The 26,152-nt window shown below is 36.8% G+C and overlaps 1 protein-coding gene across 2 annotated transcripts in view; it reads right to left on the minus strand.

The window, feature by feature from the left end:
• Window positions 1-26,152, minus strand: part of LOC127843809 (ATP-dependent RNA helicase DDX1-like) — an 81,275-nt gene that overhangs the window by 21,768 nt on the left and 33,355 nt on the right. For both annotated transcript variants that reach the window (XM_052373621.1, XM_052373622.1), the window contains exons 10-14: window positions 22,139-22,191; window positions 18,120-18,180; window positions 11,586-11,684; window positions 5,554-5,694; window positions 5,070-5,144 (exon numbers count right to left, since the gene is read on the minus strand). In XM_052373621.1, the coding sequence (XP_052229581.1) occupies window positions 5,070-5,144; window positions 5,554-5,694; window positions 11,586-11,684; window positions 18,120-18,180; window positions 22,139-22,191 (429 nt within the window). The remainder of the gene's footprint in view (window positions 1-5,069; window positions 5,145-5,553; window positions 5,695-11,585; window positions 11,685-18,119; window positions 18,181-22,138; window positions 22,192-26,152) is intronic.

Raw genomic sequence — 26,152 nt, forward strand, 5'->3', positions numbered from 1 at the left:
AATCAATCACTTAAATGACCTATAGAACATAGCCCAGAACAGCTAAAAACACACGTGACTAATAGCCCAGATGAACACAAACAAAAACTACATACGTGGCAAATATACTAAAACAACACAAAACACACAACTACATACATGGTTAATAGCCTAAAAATGCAAATAATACACAGCTAAAACATGGCTTATAGCTTAAATCAGCACACAAAAATCACAATTATATGCATAGCTGACAATGTAAATATGTCCAGGTTTTTTTTTCCTTCTTTAAGACCTGCCGAGAATCAACCCTTTCCCCTTCGATTGTTTGTTCCCCTCAGCTGGTAAATTTTCCCCAAGATTTCATTTTTCCTTCCAAAAAAAAAATATTTATTTATTTATTTTTTTTTTTTTTAAACCTTTAAATATATAAGTTAACCTGATCCAGTGTAGAAAATAGAAAAATATTGCATAATTAAATTTTCAGTTTCTTTGAATTTGTTTTAAAAACAGTAAAATATGCTTAATTGATTATTTAAGACTTCCCTTATTTTCCCCCAAAATCCGGCGTTTCGTGTGATTTTTTCCCCCAAAATCCGGCGTTTCGAGCGACTTTTTTCCCCTCAAAAAAAGGCCAGGCCCTTTCCCCAAAATCAGATAATAACCCTGATGTCATACAATGCCATAAATGATAACAAGTCTAATGCAGTTCCAATAACACAATCATACATATTGCTAAGAGCATAGAGGAGGTCAAATCACACATTCACGACAAGGTTTTTAGCCAAGAATAGGTTGAATCAGACAATCACTCACATAAATTAAAGCCATCAGCAGGTATATCAAAGACATGGATTATAGCCAAGAAGAGGTCCAATCACACAATCACAAACATAAATTTAAGCCATCAGCAGGTAAATCACAGACATGGATAATAGCCAAGAGCTGGTCAATCAACCAATCACATTAATGGATAATAGCCAAGAGCAGTTGAATCACACAATCACATACATTGATAATAGCCAAGAAGAGGTCAATTCACAAAATCACATACAAGGATAATGGCCAAGAAGAGGTCAATTCACAAAATCACATACAAGGATAATGGCCAAGAAGAGGTCAATTCACACAATCACATACATGGATAATGGCCAAGAAGAGGTCAATTCACAAAATCACATACATGGATAATGGCCAGGAAGAGGTCAATTCACAAAATCACATACAAGGATAATGGCCAAGAAGAGGTCAATTCACAAAATCACAAACATGGATGCTGGCCAAGAAGAGCTCAATTCACACAATCACATACAAGGATAATGGCCAAGAAGAGGTCAGATCACACAATCACAAAAATGGATAATAGCCAAGAAGAGGTCAAATCATACGATCCCAAATATTGATAATAGCCAAGAGCCGGTCCAATCACACAAACACATATTGTGACACCATTATTATTGGTCAGGCATTAATTTTCCTCTATTTCTTTACTGGACCAAGTGATGAATTTATGAACCTTATGAATTATTATGTCCAATGTTTAAACAAAATTACGACTGAATTACCGTTGGCATGAGACATTAGAATCCAACGTTATCCATGAATACATACTTTGTCTGTTTAATAATCAAGATAAATCAAGTTTTGACATAAAGGGGTGTACATTATACAGTGTACTTAAGTGGCATGTGATATTGCTTACGAATGCAGCAAAGCTGTATTGAAAGTGTTGACTTTGTTTAGGTAGAATATTAATGATAAGCACTAATTGTTAACAACTTAATTACCAATTGTATGTTTTGTGTTTTTCAGGAGTGTTGCAAATTAAACAGCCCTCGTGTGGATCTGGTTCAAAGACAATAAACAAAATAAAAAGATGACCATGTGTGATCAACACCTGACTTCTGCGCATTTATTACAAATTAATAAATACATATTGATTTGTGTTTGGCTCCTTGCATTCAGAGATGAACTTGTAAACGGCATGCAATAATAAGGGTCCATGACTATCACCTGATAACAAAAGACTAGTTAATGGGCATGTGACAAACAGGCCCAATCTCCTGCAAGTGACTCCCAAGTGTCCTCCCCCTTCCCCCACCAGGATTTGTATTACAAACAAATTGATATTGACTGAGGCATTTATTTAATATATATTTTTCAAAATCAGAAATCTGCTAATTTAATTTCTAAAGAAATAGTTTGGTTTTTTTAATGACAAAATTGTGTACAGATGAAAATAAATGGTTTCAAAGTATATGAACACTATACACCAGCAGGGCAATCACAGAATCACATACATGGATAATAGCCGGAGCATGTCCAATCACACAATCACATACATGGATAATAGCCAGGAGCATGTCTTATCACACAATCACATACATGGATATTTTACCCAGCTAACAGAAGATAACATTTATGGGTAATAATAGCAAACACATGCAGATATTGTCTTCATTTTGGAAATTTCAGTACATGGAATATACTGGTAGAAAAACTTTGATTTTCATGTTTTGTTTTGTTTTCAAATTATTACTGGTTGCAATATGGACAAAAATACCAACGCATAAAAAAATCAAGGACACTTGTTTTCAAAGTATTTACAAAAAAGGATAAATATGTTTGCAATTCTTGGAATTCAAATAAAGCAAATTTTAAAGGAAATGTTTTAACGGTCTTCTGTCTGTCAAAATCTTGTTAAAATGCAATTTATCAAGTTTTATCCCATTAATCAAATTGCCAAGTCAGTGACTTCAGGAAAAGACATGCATGAACTAAACTTTTGTAAGAGCATAAAAGTGCACTTGAAAAATATGAACTTATGTATTAAATTGTATTGTGAAATGAAAGCTTTAGACATTGAATAATTGTGTTTTATTATCTGCAGACATCATTATGATGAATGAAGACAAATCATCAAATGTGTATATACAACACTGAAGCAGAAAAATATTGAATTTGGCACTTGCATACATTTTATAAAAGTGAACTTTCTCATAATTTAGATATGTTTTGACAATAACGGACTACTCTTATGTATTTGACTAGCAACAACCATGTACTGTTGAAAACAAAAATTATATGCACTTTGAGCAATAATAAAGCCATCAGCATGATTTTAACACACAAAAATCGTACAATTCATTAAGAATTTTTCAAAACTTCATTTTTTCAATCACTCATGCACATGCTTATGGTAGAATTTGATGTACATTTCATTCTCAACAATTGACTTCTATTTAATAGTTTTCCTGGCCCAAATTGAGTGTCCCAAGGACAACTTTAATAATAACAGAACTAAATATTTAAGTGAGCTTTTAAAAGAAAGAAACCTGTATGTTAAGTGTGATAAAAACTTGTTCAAAGTAAGATTTTATTTACGAGAATATAACAGGATGTGGATATACCCCTTTTGAAAGATACATTTTTTAATTTGTTGAATGTGTTGAGCCCTGAGAAGCCACATGAAGTTTTGACTCCATTTAGGAAGACTTGGTATTCAAGTTTTTTATTTATTTCCATGCCTGTTAACAAATTTAGGAACAACTAGAGCTTCGGGTCACCAATTAACACCCGACCAAACCGTTGTGTCAGCTACACCAACGTGACCCCTGACCCCACCCTTGTGTCAGCTACAACAACATGACCCCACCATTGTGTCAGCTACACCAACGTGACCCCTGACCCCACCGTTGTGTCAGCTGCACCAACATGACCCCTGATCCTACCATTGTGTCACCTACACCAACGTGACCCCTGACCCCACTGTTGTGTCAGCTACACCAACATGACCCCTGACTCCACCATTGTGTCAGCAACACAAACATTACCCCACCGTTGTGTCAGCTACACCAACATGACCCCTGATCCCACCATTGTGTCACCTACACCAACGTGACCCCTGACCCCACTGTTGTGTCTGCTACACCAACATGACCCCTGATCCCAGCATTGTGTCACCTACACCAACTTGAGCCCTGACCAAACCCTTGTGTCTGCTACACCAACATGACCCCTGATCCCACCATTGTGTCACCTACACCAACGTGACCCCTGACCCCACTGTTGTGTCAGCTACACCAACGTGACCCCTGACCCAACCATTGTGTCAGCTGTTATCAATGGCAAGTGTGTGGATCATTGGGCACCCGAGGTTCATGATGATGGCATACTTGGAATAATAATCAAAATCGCTTAAGAACTATTGAAGTAATTTGTTCCTAAACTGTTCACATACATTTTAGTTCAATAAACATATTAATACTTTTTTATGTCAAAGTCCAGCAAAATTGTCTGCAGAAAAGCAGAAAAAGAAAAGTTGTTAACTGCTGAGGTATTTCTGTTTCCAATGCAGTCTCCTGAAATGTCACAGAATGCCCACAAATGATAGTTTAAACATCATATAATCTGTAATTACAAGCACAGTCCAACCCTAATGACTCTGATAGGGACCTCAATGGCCAGCAAGATTGAGATGCAGGGAATCACACATACTGTGACATAGAGCCATAAATCTTGCAATGGTTTTATACTTTTGCAACATTACTTGCTTATAAGGCACAACAATTAAAATTAATTTTTTATCATACACAAACTAAGACACAACAACTTTGAGTCTACCAAGGACTCAGAGACAGAAAAGCAGACATCTTCATCAGATATTGTACACTTTTTCTTTTATTAAATATTGTAATTCATTGATTAACATTTGCTTATAACAAGGACTCAAGTATTGAGATTTTACCTGCCCTCTGGAAAAATTGGGCTTAATTCATGTGGACAAGTTTTGTCTCAGATTGGCCTATCAAGTTTTGTCTCAGATTGGCCAATACATTTTGTGGACAAGTTTTGTCTCAGATTGGCCTATACATTTTGTGGACAAGTTTTGTCTCAGATTGGCCTATACATTTTGCACAAGCTAATCAGGAACTAGTTGAAAGTATCTTCCCTGATTAGCCTGTGTGGCATGCACTGTCTTACCTGGACGACACTAAACACACATGCATTAAGCCTGGTTTTCCCAGAGCTTGGCTCATATATTATGACAAATGACAACAACTACTAACACGAGTGCTACCACTACTTACACAGTGGTGGACTGTCTCCGGCACAGAGTCCTGGCCCTTTAAGTCAATCCATGTAGGAAAGTACATCAAGCGCTCCTTTAAAAGATATTAAGAGATTTAATAAGTACAATTATTTACACTTTTTCTAAAAACACAATTCTGTCCATTTACATAATCCTTATATATTATTGAGATTACAAAAATGTGCCTTCTCCACATTGTGCATCTCTATATTGTGAATCATAGATGCCTCATGTAGAGTGCAAAAATTATTCTTAAAATTTTTGCTAAAGCAAAAAGGTAAACTTCTAAAAAGTATCATACATACACTTATGGAAATGCCTATTTGGACAAGCTTTTTTCAAAATTTAATGAAAGGTAATTTCTACAAAAATGCTTTTCCTGAAACTAATGCTAATTCTGTTTAACACAAATTTAATATTTTTGAGGCATATGTCAAACCAAAGAACAAATGTTCTCATGGAATCCACAAATCAATCCCTACCGCCATCTTTTTCACATCAAAAGAGTGCAGTGTAGCTGAGCAAACGACCATCTGTAGCCTCTTGCCGTCGTTGGTAACCTTGGGTATCTGGCCGTGGATACGATTGATCAGGTCCCCATATCCTTGACTCAGCAGACCATCCTGAGATATAGATGCATGCAGTTTGAATGGCATATTGACAGCTAATATGGTATTGTATTTTTAACTCTTTGCATGCTGGGAAATTTGTCGTCTGCTAAAATATTGTCTGCTGAATTTCTAAAATTAGCATTTTCTTCGATTTTGTTTCAAAGAATACTATCAGAATAGCAAACAGTTTGGATCCTGATGAGACGCCATGTACTGTAAAAAGTCTCCCACTAAGACCACTTGGCTATCCTTCCAGACACAATGACAGGTGTATTTTATACTTCATATAACCTATCCTCGTAGTTTCACAAAATATAACGACAACAACAGAACTCTCCAAATTATTAATTTGTTTCGCGTTGCAACGCTTTATAATTTTTGGGTTTTTAAATCGTCAAAGATGCATATAATGGCTATTTTAGAGCATGGTAAATGTTCAGTAGTACTGTTTTCTCACAAACATCATAACTAAAACGAAAATTTGGGAATCTGAAACAACTTTTTTCAATTTTGTCAATTTACCCAAACGTGAAAAGGCCCCTTTAAGGATTTCAAACAAATATAATGAATGAATGAGGATTGAAGAAACTATGGCAATTCGCCTTTAAGACTTATAGTGACTATAAAAGTTCCTCTTGAGACTATGAAACTTCCCCTTAAGATTTGCAAAGGCTATGAAACTCCCCCACTAAGACATTGAGTGATTATTAAACTCCCTCTCGAATGCTTATAGAGACTATGAAACTTCCACTTACATGCATGCCAGGAAAAGTTGTAACAAACAACATTTTTTGTCATTGCAACACATTGAAAGTTTCTCTAACCTAATTAACTGATCAAGAAACAGCACTAAATTGTTTCCGCATATATTCTAGTACAAAAGTAAGCCAATTTTCTACAAAACGGCAAATGTCTTAAGATCCATGCAATAAGAATGATTTAATTAAGAACAAGGATATTCCTGAAGTTATCTTATTTTGAACAGAAACTTTCATCAGAGAATATCAAACAAGCATTCATTCAATCAGTGGGCAACATAAAACCAAATATGTCTGAAGATAATGAATCACTGAAAGAGCATTAAATATGACCTCCAGGAAATGTAAGATGTTTTGATGACCCACTCTAGGAAAAAAAGAGGTGCATGACATTTGATTTATGGTTAGAATACTTGAATTCCAAAGGAAAGTTTTAGTGCCACAAGAATGATGTTTATGCGATGCCATCTTGTTTGTTACATGCAATAAATTAATTAGCAGTTGCACTTTCTTAACTTAAATGTATGAATAAAGCAATTGTGATTTAGAACGTAATATTGACACAATAACTTTTCAAAGCAATTGTTCAATATTGGAGAAATAAGCATTATTAATTTAACAGTAAACTTTATTTGCATTAATAATATATCATCACTGTGTATTGATGATCAAACAGACAAAACATCAGACTTAAAACACAGCAAGACAAAATCATTGCCAAGATAAGCTGATATACTCTAAGGGTAAACCGATAACAATTTATGAGAAATATAGTTTAATTCTAATAAAATGTTTCTGCAAAAAGCATTTTTTAAGTCTTCAACAAATTTGTACTAGACAAAATGCTACCATCTCCTGGTTGCCATGGTGTTTGAACAATCCCAATACCCATTATTTATTTATTTGGAGTTGGGTTGATAAAGGAACAAGTCTGTATATTGATTCAGATATTAATTTATATGTTTACTTTGAAGAAGATTTTGAAGTGTTCTATACACATTAAAGCAATATAAGGAAAACTGCCATCAGTTTCTGTGAAGAATTTCAAAGTTTCCATGTTCGTTTCAGCATTTGGTTGCCATGACAAACAATTTTTTAAAGATGTCACTTAAACATAAAGGAAACAGGGTTACGACAAACAAAGAATGTTTCTGTTAACTTTGGTCAAAATTGAAGTTTTAGAGATGTTATTTAAAGGATAATGTTGACTTGGGGTGACTAAGGTTGGCAGGTGATGTTTCCTTGGATTGTTCACCATTTTTATTAGTATTTCATTAAATCAATGCTTTCTTTTTACCACTAGGTTAGCTAGTTTACTAGTACACAATCAACATAATTATGCAAGTAACTTATTTCTGCCTTTCTTGCATTAGAGGTATTGTATGCATGGCCGTAAAAAGGATTTAACAACGCTGGAAGGTTACTAACAACAAGAGCTCATGCTAGCTACTTGTACTGTTTTACTTTTCCATGTTCTGACAGACATTCCCAAAAAAGACCTTTTTATAATGAATTACAAGTACATGTTTCACAAAATAATCACGCAGAAAAACATAAAAAGACTGATTTCTCATACAAGAACAATCTTCCAACTAGCTTCCAAAAAACAATCTTTCCATTAATAGTCATTTACAACCCAGAAAATTGCAGGCTCGTTCACATCACTCAAGCGGTGGTTGACATTGGAAAAGTTTGCTAGAAAATGTAATTGTCACATTGACAAGTGGTCTTAACCATTAAGTGACTTCCAAATTGCAACAATCAGGGGACACTCAACTGAAATTGTGTGTGACAAATAGCATTTGTATTTGCAAGCACGTCTTTTCACTTGACATGGCAATTATTCCTGGAAAGGTTGCCACTCTCAATCTCTATCAAGCTGGACAAATCAATCGCTTTATGAGCAAAACTTGTGTAAAAAAACAAGCGCAAGTATGAATTTTCAGGATCCAAATATTTCCTGAATTTTTCAGCCAGCTTTCTTTCGAACAAAATGTGTTGCTATAATGCATCAATGTTGAATTGGCATTTATTTTAAAGTTATTAGCAACTTCATATAAAATATTTTATTTTTAATAATTAATACAATATTCCCCAAAAAGGTCCTTGCAAATTAAGCATTTTTGCAAAAAAAATCGTTCTTAAGTTGTCTTAAACATAAGGATGTTATTTAAATATAAGGATGTTATTTTATTAGAATTTGTATCAAAACTAATTTTTGTCATTTGTTATTTGTGAGAACAGAGAAGCACATCTTTCAATGTTTGCTGACTGGTTCATACTTATTCATACCCACAGTAAATATATAACACCCCATCTAATAAAATTTGGTGTACATAAACATTGTAAAGGACAGCAAACATGCACAGTAAAGTAGCATGATTGTCAGTCAGCTGATGTCTAAGTCTTCAGCCATTTTCTTTGGTTTACTAGGTATTACTCAGACATTTTTTTAAATCAGGGTGAAGGTCAGGCACATAGGAAATCATGCAAAATGAACCTGCAAGTGAACAGGGCCAGCTTGCTCTATATAGCACACTCACTTCTTCATCAAGCACAAAGAACCTGCAAGCAGACAGGGCCAGCTTGCTCTATATAGCACACTCACTGCTTCATCAAGCATAAGGAACCTGAAAGCAGACAGTGCCAGCTTGCTCTATATAGCACACTACTACTTCATCCAGCACAAAGAACCTGCAAGCAGACAGGGCAAGCTTGCTCTATATAGCACATTCACCACTACATCCAGCACAAAGAACCTGCAAGAACACAGGGCCAGCTTGCTCTATATATCACACTCACTGCTTCATCAAGCACAAATAATCTGCAAGCAGACAGGGCCAGCTTGCTCTATATATCACACTCACCGCTTCATCAAGAACAAAGAATCTGCAAGCACACAGGGCTAGCTTGCTCTATATAGCACAATCACCCCTTCATCAAGCAAAAAGAACTTGCATGCAGACAGTGCCAGCTTGCTCTATATAGCACACTCAACGCTTCATCCAGCACAAAGTACCTGCAAGCAGAAAGGGCCAGCTTGCTCTATATAGCACGCTCATTGCTTCATCAAGCAAAAAGAACTTGCAAGCAGACAGGGCCAGCATGCTCTATATAGCACACTCACCACTTCATCCAGCACAATGAACCTGCAAGCAGACAGGGCCAGCTTGCTCTATATAGCAAGCTTATTGCTTCATCAAGCAAAAAGAACTTGCAAGCAGACAGGGCGAGCTTGCTCTATATAGCACTCACCGCTTCATCAAGCACAAGGAACCTGCGAGCAGACAGAGCCAGATTGCTCTATAAAGCACACTCACCTTTTCATAAAGCACAAAGAACGTGCAAGCAGACAGGGCCAGATTGCTCTATAAAGCACACTCACCTTTTCATAAAGCACAAAGAACCTGCAAGTGGACAGTTTTAGCTTGCTTTATATAGCACACTCACCGCTTTATCAAGCACGAAGAACCTTCAAGCAGACAGGGCCAGCTTGCTCTATATAGCACACTCACCGCTTCATCAAGCACAAAGAACTTGCAAGCAGACAGGGCCAGCTTGCTCTATATGGCACACTCAACACTTTATCAAGCACAAAGAACCTTCAAGCAGACAGGGCCAGCTTGCTCTATATAGCACACCCACAGCTCCATCAAGCACAAAGAACTTGAAAGCAGACAGGGCCAGCTTGCTCTATATAGCACACTCACCGCTTCATCAAGCACAAATAACCTGCAAGTGGATAGGGCAAGCTTGCTCTATATAGAACACTCAACGCTTCATCAAGCACAAATAACCTGCGAGCAGACAGGGCCAGATTGCTCTATATAGCACACTCCCCCTTCATCAAGCACAATGAACCTGCAAGCTCACAGGGCTAGCTTGCTCTATATAGCACACTCCCCCTTCATCAAGCACAATGAACCTGCAAATGGACAGGGCCAGCTTGTTCTATATAGCACACTCACCGCTTCATCAAGCACAAATAACCTGCAAGCAGACAGGGCCAGCTTGTTCTATATAGCACACTAATTGCTTCATTAAAAACCTGCAAGTGGATAGGGCCAGCTTGCTCTATATATCACACTCACCGCTTCATCAAGCACAATGAACCTACAAGCAGACAGGGCCAAATTGCTCTATATAGTACACTCACTGCTTCATCAAGCACAAATAACCTGCAATCAGACAGGGCCAGCTTGCTCTATATAGCACACTCACTGCTTCATCAAGCACAAAGAACCGGCAATCAGACAAGGCCAGGTTGCTCTATATAGAACACTCCCGCTTCATCCAGCACAAAAAACTTGCAAGCAGACAGGACCATGTATATAGATTGCTCTATATAGAACACTCACTGCTTCATCAAGCACAAAGAACCTGCAATCAGACAAGGCCAGCTTGCTCTATATAGCACACTCACTGCTTCATCAAGCACAAAGGACCTGCAATCAGACAGGGCTAGCTTGCTCTATATAGCACTCACTGCTTCATCAAGCACAAAGAACCTGCAATCAGACAGGGCCAGCTTGCTCTATAAAGAACACTCACTGCTTCATCAAGCACAAAGAACCTGCAATCAGACAAGGCCAGCTTACTCTATATAGCACACTCACTGCTTCATCAAGCACAAAGAACCTGCAATCAGACAGGGCCAGCTTACTCTATATAGAACACTCACTGCTTCATCAAGCACAGTGAACCTACAAGCAGACAGGGCCAGCTTACTCTATATAGCACACTCACTGCTTCATCAAGCACAAAGAATCTGCAATCAGACAGGGCCAGCATACTCTATATAGAACACTCACTGCTTCATCAAGCACAAAGAACCTGCAATCAGACGGGGCTAGCTTGCTCTATATAGAACACTCACCGCTTCATCCAGCACAAAAAAACTTGCTAGCAGACAGGACCATGTATATAGATTGCTCTATATAGAACACTCACTGCTTCATCAAGCACAAAGAACCTGCAATCAGACAAGGCTAGCTTGCTCTATACAGCACACTCACTGCTTCATCCAGCACAATGAACCTGCAAGCAGACAGGGCCAGCTTGCTCTATATAACACACTCATCGCTTCATCAAGCACAAAGAACCTGCAATCAGACAAGGCCAGCTTACTCTATATAGAACACTCACCGCTTCATCCAGCACAAAGAACCTGCAAGCGGACAAGGCCAGTTTTCCAGTGGAGATGAGGTCTTCAAGACGACCTGGGGTACCACACACAATGTCCACCTGAAACAATAGTATAACAACAATATATTGAGCCACCTTCTTGGAAACTGGGCTTTATGTAGTGGCATAGCTGTATTCCCAAATTAGCCTGTGAAGTTTGCATGGCTAATAAGGGACAACACTTTCCACTTTCATGGATGTATCTGCTTGAATGAAATCTCTTTTAAATGAAAATCAAATTAGGTGGAAAATGATACTTTACACACAAGCATAAAGCCTTGTATACCCACAATGAGGTTCAATTGTGAATATCATATGCAAATAAGATGAAATAAAGAAATAATTCCACTGGGATGAAACTGTTAAAAAACATTCCCACAGAGCTATAAAAAATATTTATATATAAAGTAAAGTACATATACTTACTAGCTAAAACAAACTTGATTAAGCTGTGAAAGATTCACTAGAAAGAGAGAAATAACTTAATTTATTTTCCAGTATGAAAAATATCAAATGTCAGCCTTTCTACTGAAGATATTATATAAATATTATATGTGTGACAGGGTGACAGTAAATTTGTCAACTTGAGCAAATACTGTTTTATGAGGTTGACAGTATTGACAGTATTTTTCCGAAAGTTGACAAATTTACCGTCACCCTGTCACACATGTAATATTTATTTTATTATACCGAAAAAACTATTCAAACATGAACAATTTATTTGAACCATGAACAATTTTAATATTCAATAATTGTACTTAATGATTGACAGATTTGGTCGTCTTGTTTACAACAGAAATGCAAAACTGTGTACTGTGCATGCCCGAATGCGACTGTATAATTTTTTACCATTTCAAACGCGATTGCTATTAGGTAGCGGGTGACAGTATTTTTTTAGCAGGCAACAGTATTTTTTGGACAGTAAATTTTTCCCTGCAGGGCCTGACAGTATTTCTATGTCACAATGGCCTAAGGGAGTTTAGAATTGTGAATAAAAGTGAGGTATAATAATACAAGTTATCACAAAACAAGCAAAGGAAAAATCCTTCAACAAAATCATGCTATTTTTAGAGAGTACACATGGAATACTTTGGTATACTTGTAACAAACATTTCATGAACACAATGTGTAGTTATTCTGCAAATTGAAACATTTAGATTGTTCCATTTGACTGTATGTTTTCATTTATAAACATTTGTAATAAAGTCAAGATGAAAATATAATCAACACGCATGTCAATTATGATTAACACAATATCCGAGCCAATGTGTCAGCTCGAAATAAAACCTTAAAAACATTTTGTGTCTGGTACAAATCAATCTATAGATTTGATCTCATGGGAGACAATGGGTCTTTGATATCAATTGTTAAATCTTCCCTTCTAGTAATTGCTATATAACCTTGATTTTTACAGGCATCAAAGGCTTTTCATTCTAAAACGAGTTTTATTCCCCCAGTATCCTTTGTAGAGAATAAAGATGTTTTTAATCTTGTTTATCATGGTTGTTTATTGAACTATGTGCACTGACATAGGCATCAACACATATCAATTTCCATCATGCTCGGACATTAATAGAATTTCTTTGATGAGTGAAAATAATTCAATTAAAGCAATGTGCTCCATCAAATAGGACAAAGAGAACTTGTAATTAAAGCGAGATTATACGTTTTTGTCAAATATTAATGAATTTATATAAAATGTGTAGAAAACTTATTACATATATATTTCAATATCAATTAAAATAAAAGTTAAGAAGAACATGTGTCAAAAAATGCGAAATTAGCCAGATATTTAATTCTGAAATCGAAAGGCTGTACAGTCGAATTCGCCAGCATGTATATCATGCATGTAAGATGCGAATCTAAACTTAGTTTAACGGTTCATTTTAAATTCCTGCAATGATATATATTCATACGACACACAAACACTAACTCTGGCCCTAATAAAAAGACGAATGCTTCGGTTATTGTAGGAACATATGTTTCACAATCGGCTCGGGCGCTAATTTGTCTTTGCTGCATTTTATGAAATTCGTCTTTAATGTATAATTTTTCTTGCATATTTTGTGTTATTGTAACATATTTTATCAATATATTACAATTAACACATATACAAAAATCATATAATCTCGCTTTAAGAAACAATTTACAATCTCTGCCATAAGGTTGTGCCAATGCTAAAGAAATAACCATAAATGACCAATTTGCATCTATTTTAATCACAATAAATGCATAAGAAGGGCTGTTTGTAAATCATGCATGTCCCCCATATGGGCTGTCAGTTGTAGTGGCAGCCATTGTGTGAATCCGTTTTTTGTCACTGTGACCTTGACCTTTGACCTAGTGACCTGAAAATCAATAGGGGTCATCTGCCAGTCATGATCAATGTACCTATGAAGTTTCATGATCCTAGGCCTAATTATTCTTGAGTTATCATCAGGAAACCATTTTACTGTTTCGAGTCACTGTGACCTTGACCTTTGACCTAGTGACCTGAAAATCAATAGGGGTCATCTGCCAGTCATGATCAATGTACCTATGAAGTTTCATGATTCTAGGCGTAAGCATTCTCGAGTTATCATCCGGAAACCATTTTACTATTTCGAGTCACTGTGAACTTGACCTTTGACCAAGTGACCTGAAAATCGATAGGGGTCATCTGCCAGTCATGATTAATGTACCTATGAAGTTTCATGATCCTAGGAGTAAGCATTCTTGAGTTATCATCCGGAAACTATTTTACTGTTTTGAGTCACTGTGACCTTGACCTTTGACCTAGTGACCTGAAAATCAATAGGGGTCATCTGCCATTCATGTTCAATGTTCCTATGAAGTTTCATGATCCTAGGTGTAAGCATTCTTGAGTCATCATGCGGAAACCATTTTACTATTTCGAGTCACTGTGACCTTGACCTTTAACCTAGTGACCTGAAAATCAAAAGGGGTCATCTGCCAGTCATGATCAATGTACCTATGAAGTTTCATGATCCTAGGCCTAAGCATTCTTGAGTTATCATCCGGAAACCATAAGGTGGACAGACAGACCGACATGTGCAAAACAATATACCCCCTCTTCTTCGAAGGGGGGCATCAAAAATTAAATAGCATTGCAGCTTTTTTATAGACTTGAACATGGAAATTCTTCTAAGTGGTGACATACATGGTATTAATTAATCAAATACAACAAATATTAACATAAATACATTTAATGGTTTACAAATGTCTGACAACTAGAATAAGTCATAACCATCCTATCTATAATTACAGCCTAACCTTAACCTTATCTTGAACTCAGATGAAAATGAAATTCGAGTAAAGAAGTGGAGAAACATTCACAGTGGTCTTCCTTATTAAGTTTATATGGGCTGTGCTCTGTGAAAAGGGGTTTAATGCATGAGCTTAAAGTGTCGTCCTAGATTAGCATGTGCAGACTGCACAGGCTAATCAAGGACAACACTTTCCATTTTATGATTTTTTTTTGTTTCAAGAAAGACTCTTCTTAGCAAAAATCAAGTTTCGGCAGACTGCACAGGCTAATCTGATAAGATAATGATAAATGCATTAAACCTCTTTTCGCATAGTGCGGCTCATACACAATCGTGACTTCTACCCGAATTATTGAGTATGTCCACATGAATTATTGAGCATGTCCACATGAATTATTGAGTATGTCCACATGAATTATTGAGTATGTCCACAGGAATTATTGAGTATGTCCACAGGAATTATTGAGTATGTCCACAGGAATTATTGAGTATGTCCACAGGAATTTTCATTTCATTCCTGTATTTTTCTACATATGATTGTGTATTTATCTTGATAATTATGTTCATATTCTATTTTGTAATAAAACATTTAGCAAATACTTCCTTACAAATGCTATATAGTATAATGCAAGGCTATTTTTTCAAAACATTGTATGTTCATCAAAAGCTGCACAAATGGATGACAAAATTTTCATATTACAATACCTTAACTCTAATATAATACAACTGACAGAACTTTTAAAATATTGTTTGTAACTTAAAAAGATAATAATACTCAACTGCAAAACTCTCATTAGAAAAGTAATCAATATCAGAACTTTAAATATATGGTTTGTTATCGAAAAACAAAAAAATACTGCACTGAATAACTGAACGCAGACAATTTATGCTCTGTTTTATTGAGAACTCCCCAACAAACCTGAAGATTAATCTTTTTTATAACCCTTTCATTGAATATTCAGGAAATGTAAAGACCCATTTTAGGTGATCTGATAGCAATGTTGTTGATTCCAATTCAACGCCCTGTCAGGCAAAGTTATTATCTTGATCTCTCAGGCAGCATGTGGTAATTATTTTGTTCCCATAAATAACAACTCATTTCACGCTGGTGTCTCACAAAGGCTTCAAGATGCACAACAAACCCTGGCAAGAATTGTGAACACTTAGCTTCTGACTGCCTATTGAGAGACAGTGACCAATATGTTGGTCTCCCTTTTAAACTACTTAATCTGATCCAAGAATTACTGTAAATAATCATTCGCAGCCCTATAATTTCTGTCTGATGAAAATGCTAAAACTATGGAATTAATGGGGAAAACAAGGAATCTATAACAAGCTCCAGTCTTTTGTACTGTAATGTGATCTAAAATGGTAGCAGTTTTTTGTTGTTTGCTTGGGAAGAACTAGTATAAGGTCCCATTTCACTCATTCATCGTGTTTCCGTCCGTCAAGTTCTAAATATTTCCGTCATAGGATTATCTGGGACCACATTTTAAGCACATGCATTTAGCCCAGTTTTCCATGAACGAGGTTCAATTAGTTAATATATATTTATGTCTGAAAAATGGAGTCAGCCCCATGTCCAAGTGCCTGGGATTTCATTTTATGACTTTTACTGTGATTTTACAATTAAAATTGTATTACAAATTGTCCAAATATCAACATATGCTATATAATATTGTAAGATAAATAAAGCACAAATAGCTTTGGAAATACAACGGTAAATTGCAATGAACAAGTACCAAAGGTTTCCAAATTTATAACTTGAATCAGTTTATAGAAAAGGACTCTTACAGTAACAGCTGTTACAATTGGTACAAGGGAGATTATCCCATAAATAAAAGCTGAGCTGTTAATATGTCTAACTGTATTGCCCCCTTATAAGACAAATCAAATGGTCATTTTATAATATGAAATAATGAAAGTCACAAGGGGCTTACAATACATAAACTTCCAGAGTAAATATGTATTTCATTTTGTTTCAAATTTTATACTGCTTAACTATTGGTAATTGTACATGATATTGTCATTTTACAAGAGGGCCTCTACCCAAAGGCACCCAAAAATAATAATTATAACCACCATTTTCTAAACACCGACAATTATTTTAGTTCTTCATTTCAGCCAATGGTATTGTTCACATATTCTTCAGTTAACCCTTTACCACTTAGATATGTATTTTAACGTGTTTGTAGTCACTTTGAAGGTAACATTTAATTAAAAACCTTTCTTACTAGATTTAAGGCTTCATTTTTAACCCTCAGATACTGATGCACAGCAAACAGCATAAAACCTAAACCTAGACTGCGAGTTTCTGGCAGGCTGTTCCGGTTTTATGCTGGTTGCACGTAGCCATTTTCACTTTGCCTCTGAGTGGGAAAGGGTTAAGGAACATAAGACGGGGCCTGAGCATAAGGTGATTCACAAGTAGAGGTGTGATATACTGTATGTCAAAATTGAAGGTCGGATATTCATTAGGAGTGTAACTAATTTAAACATGAAAGAGCATTCAACAAATGCATATGATGCCATGGATGCCATGCAAGAATTGATTCATGGGCCCAAATAAATACGTCAACGTGTAAATATAGGACAATATCAAGGTCAAGGACATCATCCATACATGTATAAAAGCTTTGTTGGCATTATAATAGATGTTATGAAATGCATCATTTTTGGTTAACCGCCAACGGACAAAAAAATGAACAAACAAATGAGCCTACAAACCAATCACTTTTTTTATATAGGTGATGCTGTAGATGCTGGGTGGATAACAACATTTCACTCTTACTTGTACATTTCACTCTTACTTGTACATTTCACTCTTACTTGTACATTTCTCTCTTACTTGTACATTTCCACTTACTTTTACATTTCACTTTTACTTGTACATGTCACTCTTACTTGTACATGTCACTCTTACTTGTACATATCACTCTTACTTGTACATTTCACTCGTACTTGTTGTACATTCACTCTTACTTGTACATTTCACTCTTACTTTTACATTCACTATTACTTGTACATGTCACTCTTACTTGTTCATATTACTCTTACTTGTACATTTCACTCGTACTTGTACATTCCATTATTACTTATACATTTCACTCGTACTTATACATTTCAATCTTACTTGTACATCTCACTCTTACTTGTACATTTCACTCTTACTTGTACATTTCAATCTTACTTGTACATTTTACTCTTACTTGTATATTGAAAGACTTACCCCCCGCATGAGGACGTCCACTTGTTCCTTCACATTAACACCACCAACCACCAGTAGCTCCCTGCAGAAAACACTACATAGCAAGATTGGGCTTAGTATTTCATTTACAAATTTCACTTTAATGATAATAAGTACTTGAGCCTTAGTCAGGGATAAAAACTGTGCAAAATGCATGTGCATAAAGTGTTGTCCCAGATTAGCCTGTGCAGTGCACACAGGCTAATAACTGACAACACTCTACGCCTGAACTGGATTTTTTGTTTAGAAGAGATTTTCTTTACACAAAAATTTCCATAAAAGAGATAGTGTTGTCTGTGATTAGCCTGTGCTAACTGCACAGGCTTATCCTTGATGACATTTTACAGCAACATACATAAAGTATCAGCGCCTCTGCTAGCTTTAAAAAGTTGGAAGTCCTGACTCCCAAGCCTTATTATGTTAAGCATACAGGTGTGGGAAAAGATTGTATCTTTGTTATAATATAATATCCAAAATGCATCAGTCTTGACCTTATCTTGTTTTGGATCATTAGTCCACTTGAGTCAGTAGTTAAGCAAAACCACTAGCTCAAAGCTCTTGACTTTGCCTGTTGTATGATAATAAAGGACATCAAAGGTGCTGTTCAATTCACTGAATTAAATTGTTTTCCCAATGATAAAGAATAAACATATTCAGCGGGTGTGTCAATTTATTACCGCTTTTTTACATGTTCATATTTTGCGTAAACAGCATTTCGGGCTAGGAAGAGAGTAGTTGTTAATTGTAAACTGTATACACATTAAGGGTATCACGTTTACATACATTTATTTTTCTAAACGTTTAAACGAAATGAAATAAACGAAACGTTACCGTTTAAACGGTATCCCTATGTCTGTTTAAAAAGCATCAGTACCATTGCATTTCCAAACTAAAAACAGTAATTATTTCCGGAAGTAATATTCAGTGCATATCCCATTCGCGCAATACGTCATATTAAAACCATAAAGTATTATAAACCAGACCATCCGTATCACCACATGTGTATTCGTCATTCTATATAAAAAATGTTCTATATAAAAAATGAATGTCGAAAATAATGTAAAATCGATGAAAAATACTTTATCCGAAAACGACACTCCGATAAAAATGTACGTATTTTGCACATGAAATACAATGTGCATATCGTTTGACCACAGAAAATGAAAAACCAGTTAGTCTAACTAGCAAAAACGTAATCAATATATAATTTGGTTAAAGTATTGCTTTTCAACATGCTACCGCAGTGTTTTACTTTGCTAATCAATCACTTAAAAATTTCAAGATGGCCGCATACGCACTGTTTCGTTACCATGTTGTAAAATTTTCAGAGAGTAGCGAAGATTTTCCGTTAGTTTCCGTTCATGTCTGTGCCATCCTCTAACCAATCAGAAATAAATTACTGCCAAATTGGGTAGCCCGGATTTACCGCAAGTACCTGGATTTCGCAGTTCGTCGTCGCTATACTTCGTACGGCTAGTCGGCTACGTTATTTGCACCCCAATATTTATTATATTGATTTTGACTATCATTTAAACGTTTATTGTTTTGGTAAACATTTATGAGCAAAACACGAAACACGACCGTTTAAACGTTTAAACGTGATAGCCTTAATACACATTGATCATAATTTTCCAATTCTAAAGCAACAACCCCTGGCATTGGTTTGTGAGTTATAGCACAAAGAATTATACCTTCAAACATGTTTATAATGATATGGATTTAAATTCATGTTTAAAGATAAATATTTAATAAAAGAGCATCAGTCTAGAAAAAACGGCCTTATTGCATGTGCAATAAATACAATACAAGCAGAAGTGTGCAGACTACACAGGCTTATCTACCTGGGATGACACTTTACCCACAAGCATTAAGGCCAGTATGCAGACTACACAGGCTTATCTACCTGGGATGACACTTTACCCACAAGCATTAAGGCCAGTATGCAGACTACACAGGCTTATCTACCTGGGATGACACTTTACCCACAAGCATTAAGGCCAGTATGCAGACTATACAGGCTTATCTACCTGGGATGACACTTTACCCACAAGCATTAAGGCTTGCAGTGTGCAGACTACACAGGCTTATCTACCTGGGATGACACCTTACCCACAAGCATTAAGACTTGCAGTGTGCAGACTACACAGGCTTATCTACCTGTGATGACACCTTACCCACAAGCATTAAGGCTTGCAGTGTGCAGACTACACAGGCTTATCTACCTGGGATGACACTTTACCCACAAGTATTAAGGCCAGTATGCAGACTACACAGGCTTATCTACCTGGGATGACACTTTACCCACAAGCATTAAGGCCAGTATGCAGACTACACAGGCTTATCTACCTGGGATGACACCTTACCAATAAGCATTAAGGCCAATATGCAGACAACACAGCCTTATCTACCTGGGATGACACTTTATCCACAAGCATTAAGGCTTGCAGTGTGCAGACTACACAGGCTTATCTACCTGGGATGTCACCTTACCCACAAGCATTAAGACTTGCAGTGTTCAGACTACACAGGCTTATCTACCTGGGATGACACTATACCCACAAGCATTAAGGCCAGTACGCAGACTACACAAGCTTATCTACCTGGGATGACACTTGACCCACAAGCATTAAGGCCAGTATGCAGACTACACAGGCTTATCTACCTGTGATGACACTTTACCCACAAGCATTAAGGCTTGCAGTGTGCAGACTACACAGGCTTATCTACCTGGGATGACACTTTACCCACAAGCATTAAGGCCAGTATGCAGACTACACAGGCTTATCTACCTGGGCTGACACTTTACCAACAAGCATTAAGGCTTGCAGTGTTCAGACTACACAGGCTTATCTACCTGGGATGACACCTTACCCACAAGCATTAAGGCTTGCAGTGTTCAGACTACACAGGCTTATCTACCTGGGATGACACTTTACCCACAAGCATTAAGGCCAGTATGCAGACTACACAGGCTTATCTACCTGGGATGACACCTTACCCACAAGCATTAAGGCCAGTATGCAGACTACACAGGCTTATCTACCTGGGATGACACCTTACCCACAAGCATTAAGGCCAGTATGCAGACTACACAGGCTTATCTACCTGGGATGACACTTTACCCACAAGCATTAAGGCCAGTATGCAGACTACACAGGCTTATCTACCTGGGATGACACTTTACCCACAAGCATTAAGGCCAGTTTTCCCAGAGGGAGGCTTAAATGTTATCAGTTAGAATGCACCTCACATGTAACTTACCTGTTATTAGTTAGAATGCTTCTCACATGTAACTTACCTGTTATTAGTTAGAATGCATCTCGCATGTAACTTACCTGTTATTAGTTAGAATGCATCTCACATGTAACTTACCTGTTATTAGTTAGAATGCATCTCACATGTAACTTACCTGTTATTAGTTAGAATGCATCTCACATGTAACTTACCTGTTATTAGTTAGAATGCATCTCACATGTAACTTACCTGTTATTAGTTAGAATGCATCTCACATGTAACTTACCTGTTATTAGTTAGAATGCATCTCACATAAAACTTACCTGTTATCAGTTAGAATGCACCTCACATGTAACTTACCTGTTGTTAGTTAGAATGCATCTCACATGTAACTTACCTGTTATTATTTAGAATGCATCTCACATGTAACTTACCTATTATTAGTTAGAATGCATCTCACATGTAACTTACCTGTTATTAGTTAGAATGCATCTCACATAAAACTTACCTGTTATCAGTTAGAATACACCTCACATGTAACTTACCTGTTATCAGTTAGAATGCATCTCACATTAAACTAACCTGTTATCAGTTAGAATGCATCTCACATAAAACTTACCTGTTATCAGTTAGAATGCATCTCACATGAAACTTACCTGTTATCAGTTAGAATGCACCTCACATGAAACTTACCTGTTATCAGTTAGAATGCACCTCACATGTAACTTACCTGTTATCAGTAAGAATGCATCTCACATGAAACTTACCTCGGAATGGGACTTTCCAAGAACTTCTTGAACTTTTGAATTTGCACTAGTGTCTGAAACAAAATTATCAAGGCCATGTTTTACATGCTTGTCAAAATAATAGGAAAAAGAAATGTTACAAGTACATTTTGGATGCAATAGACAGCTTGTTGGACTCATTAACATTATACTTTTACCACCAAAACATATTTGAAAGTGAATATATGTAGTAGGTATACAGCATATATACATGAGGTTACAGATTCGATCCCCACTGTGGGAGTTTTCTTCAGATCTCCCCCAAAGACACCAAGTACTGATTCTAGGTCTAGGTAACGGACTCCAGAGCATTTCAAACAAGACTATTGGCAAGCATTATGTCCCCTACCGGCTCCGCCATTGTAAGAAATATTTATTTTTTATATATTTTTGTTGCCATAGCAACCAGAATTGTTGACGTAGGAAGAAAATGAAATGACGTGCAGAACGTCCATTTTGCCATCTATCAATGTTTTAAGTTTCATGAAAAAATATTAAGAACTTTCAAAGTTATCGCAGGATCCAGAAAAGTGTGCAGGATCCACCATTTTCAGCAGTATTTTAACGTCTATTTGCTGCCATAGCAACCAGAATTCTTGACGTAGGAACAAAATGAAATGACGTGCATAATCTCCATTCAAGTTTCATGAAAAAATATGAAGAACTTAAAGTTATCGCAGGATCCAGAAAAGTGTGACAGACTGACGGACTCACGGACACACATAGTAGTAATGCAATCAAGAAACAAGATGCGTTTGTGAAACACAATGTCCCCCTATATGACGTTTGACTTTGAAGGATGACCTTGACCTTGTGAAGGATGACCTTGACCTTGACCTTTCACCACTCAAAATTTGCAGCTCCATGAGATGCACATGCATGCCAAATATCAAGTTGCTATCTTCAATATTGCAAAAGTATTTATAAAATAAGCAATTTGGGCCTCATATATTTGACCTCTGACCTTGAGGGATGACCTTGACCTTGACCTTTCACCACTCAAAATGTGCAGCTCCATGAGATACACATGCATGCTAAATATCAAGTTGCTATCTTCAATATTGCAAAAGTATTCATAAAATGAGCGATTGTGGCCATATATATTTGACCTCTGACCTTGAAGAATGACCTTGACCTTGACCTTTCACCACTCAAAATGTGCAGCTTCATGAGATAAACATGCATGCCAAATATCAAGTTGCTATCTTCAATATTGCAAAAGTATTCATAAAATGAGCGATTTTGGCCACATATATTTGACCTGTGACCTTGAAGGATGACCTTGACCTTGACCTTTCACCACTCAAAATGTGCAGCTCCATGAGATACACATGCATGCCAAATATCAAGTTGCTATATTTAATATAGCAAAAATTATTGCAAAATGTTAAAGTTGGCGCAAACAGACCAACCAACCAACCAACCAACCAACTGACCAACCAACCAACCAACAGACAGGGCAAAAACAATATGTCCCCCACTACTATAGTGGGGGACATAAAAAATAAATAGTTTTAAACTCAACTTTACTAATAGTTAAGCTAAAATTAGATAATCATGAAGTCAATAATGCACATTTTTAATACCTATAGTTGTCCTCTATTTCTCTTACATCACCTCTTATAATTTTAGCATGACAATGTAAACAAGAGCACCGCCTTGCGGGTGAAGACCACTCATCTATTTTTCTTTTTAAAGATGAAGGGACCTATCTCAATACTTCAATCAACAAAGATGGAGGGGTGAGGTGCAGAGGGGTGTATAGTGTGGGGGTGTGGTCATTTATTACATTATCTTCCAAAAATAAGAAATAACAAGGGACAAAATTGTCACAAAACCAGGTTTTCATTGTGAAAAAAAAATCTGATAAAGGGAGAATTTTTTATTATTTTTTTTTACCTTTGAACTCAAAGTGTGACCTTGACCTTGGAGATATCGACCTAATTATTTCGCGCGACACACCGTCCAATGATGGTGAACAAATGTGCCAAATGATTTTAAAATCTGACAATGAACGACATAGTTATGGCCCGGACAAGCATGTTCCGCCCGCCAGCCGGCCAGCCCGCCAGCCAGCCAGCCAGCCAGCCAGCCAGCCAGCCAGCCAGCCAGCCAGCCAGCCAGCCAGCCAGCCAGCCAGCCAGCCAGCCAGCCAGCCAGCCCGCCAGCCCGCCAGCCCGCCAGCCCGCCAGCCCGCCCGCATTCGCCAATCTAATAACCAGTTTTTTCCTTTGGAAAACCTGGTTAAAAATGCAAAAAAAAATAAATAATAATAATTGGCTGGGAATTCTTGGGTGGGATAGTTGGACGGTCTTTCAAAAATAACAAGAGATGTGTTTCAGAAACACAATGCCCCCTTTTTCGGCGATTTGAAAAAAAAATAAAAATAAAAAATATTTTTTTGACCTTTGACCTTGAAGGATGACCTTGACCTCGAACTTCCACCACTCAAAATGTGCAGCTTCATGAGAACGCCGCTTTGAAAAAGAAAAAAAATTCCTTTGACCTTGAAGGATGACCTTGACCTTGAACTTCCACCACTCAAAATGTGCAGCTTCATAAGAACGCCGCTTTGAAAAAACTTTTTTTTTATTTTATTTTTTACCTTTGACCTTGAAGGATGACCTTGACCTTGAACTTCCACCACTCAAAATGTGCAGCTTCATGAGATACACATTCATGCCAAATATCAAGTTGCTATCTTCAATATTGAAAAAGTTATGGCCAATGTTAAAGTTTTCGGACGGACAGACCTTTCACCACTCAAAGTGTGCAGCTCCGTGAGATGCACATGCATGCCAAATATCAAGTTGCCATGTTCCATATTGAACAAGCAAATTCGTTTAATTGATATCCCCCGCCAATATACTTCTGGACACAAATATTTCTGGACGGATGGACAACGCCAACGTGCATCATCCTCTTATCCATTTATATAGTCATACCAAGTTTCAATGAAATCCGTCAAAGCACTTCCAAGATATGGCTCCGGACACACACAAAAAGCATTTTATAAAGATACAAAGGGCCATAACTCCGTTATTATCCAATGGTGTACAATCCAATTTGGCGTGCATCATCCTCTTATCCATATATATACTCATACCAAGTTTCAATGAAATCCGCCAAAGCAGTTCCAAGATATGGCTCCGGACACACAAAAAGCATTTTTTCAAGATACAAAGGGCCATAACTCTGTTATTAACAGATGGTGTACAATGCCATTTGGCGTGCATCATTCTCTTATCCATATATATACTCATACCAAGTTTCAATGAAATACGCCAAAGCACTTTCAAGATATGGCTCCGGACACAAAAGTGCCGGACGGACGGACGGAAGGACGGACGGACAGACGGAAGGACGGACAACGCCAAAACAAAATCCCTCTGCCTATGGCGGGGGATAAAAAGTTATGGCCATTAAAGTTTTCGGACGGACTGACATACTGACTGACACACTGACGGACAGTTCAACTGCTATATGCCACCCTACCAGGGGCATAAAAATAAACAAAATTAATATTTTTGTTTTTTAACCATGTTTCAAAAAAATATTTATTTATTTTTTGTTTGGGGGGACAGGGGGGGGATAGTGTGTCTGTGTGGTCATTTATTAGATGATCTTTCAAAAATAAAAATAAATGAAAAATAAAAATTACTTTTTTTTTGGGGGGGGGGGGGATTCTGGGGGGGGCATGGGGGATGGTTTGGATGGAGTCTATTGTAGTATGTCAGGTATGAGTTGTTTTGTCAAAGTATCAATTAAATCTGATCATAAATAAAAAAGTCATGGCAATTTTAGCAAAATTTAATTATTTGACCTTGAGAGTCAAGGTCATTCAAAGGTCAAGGTAAAATTCAACTTGCCAGGTACAGTACCCTCATGATATTATGAAAGTATTTGAAGTTTGAAAGCAATAGCCTTGATACTTTAGAAGTAAAGTGGATGTAAACACAAAATTTAACCATATATTCAAAGTTACTTAGTCAAAAA

The sequence above is a fragment of the Dreissena polymorpha genome, chromosome 9, assembly GCF_020536995.1.
Source record: "Dreissena polymorpha isolate Duluth1 chromosome 9, UMN_Dpol_1.0, whole genome shotgun sequence".
Lineage (NCBI taxonomy): Eukaryota > Metazoa > Mollusca > Bivalvia > Myida > Dreissenidae > Dreissena > Dreissena polymorpha.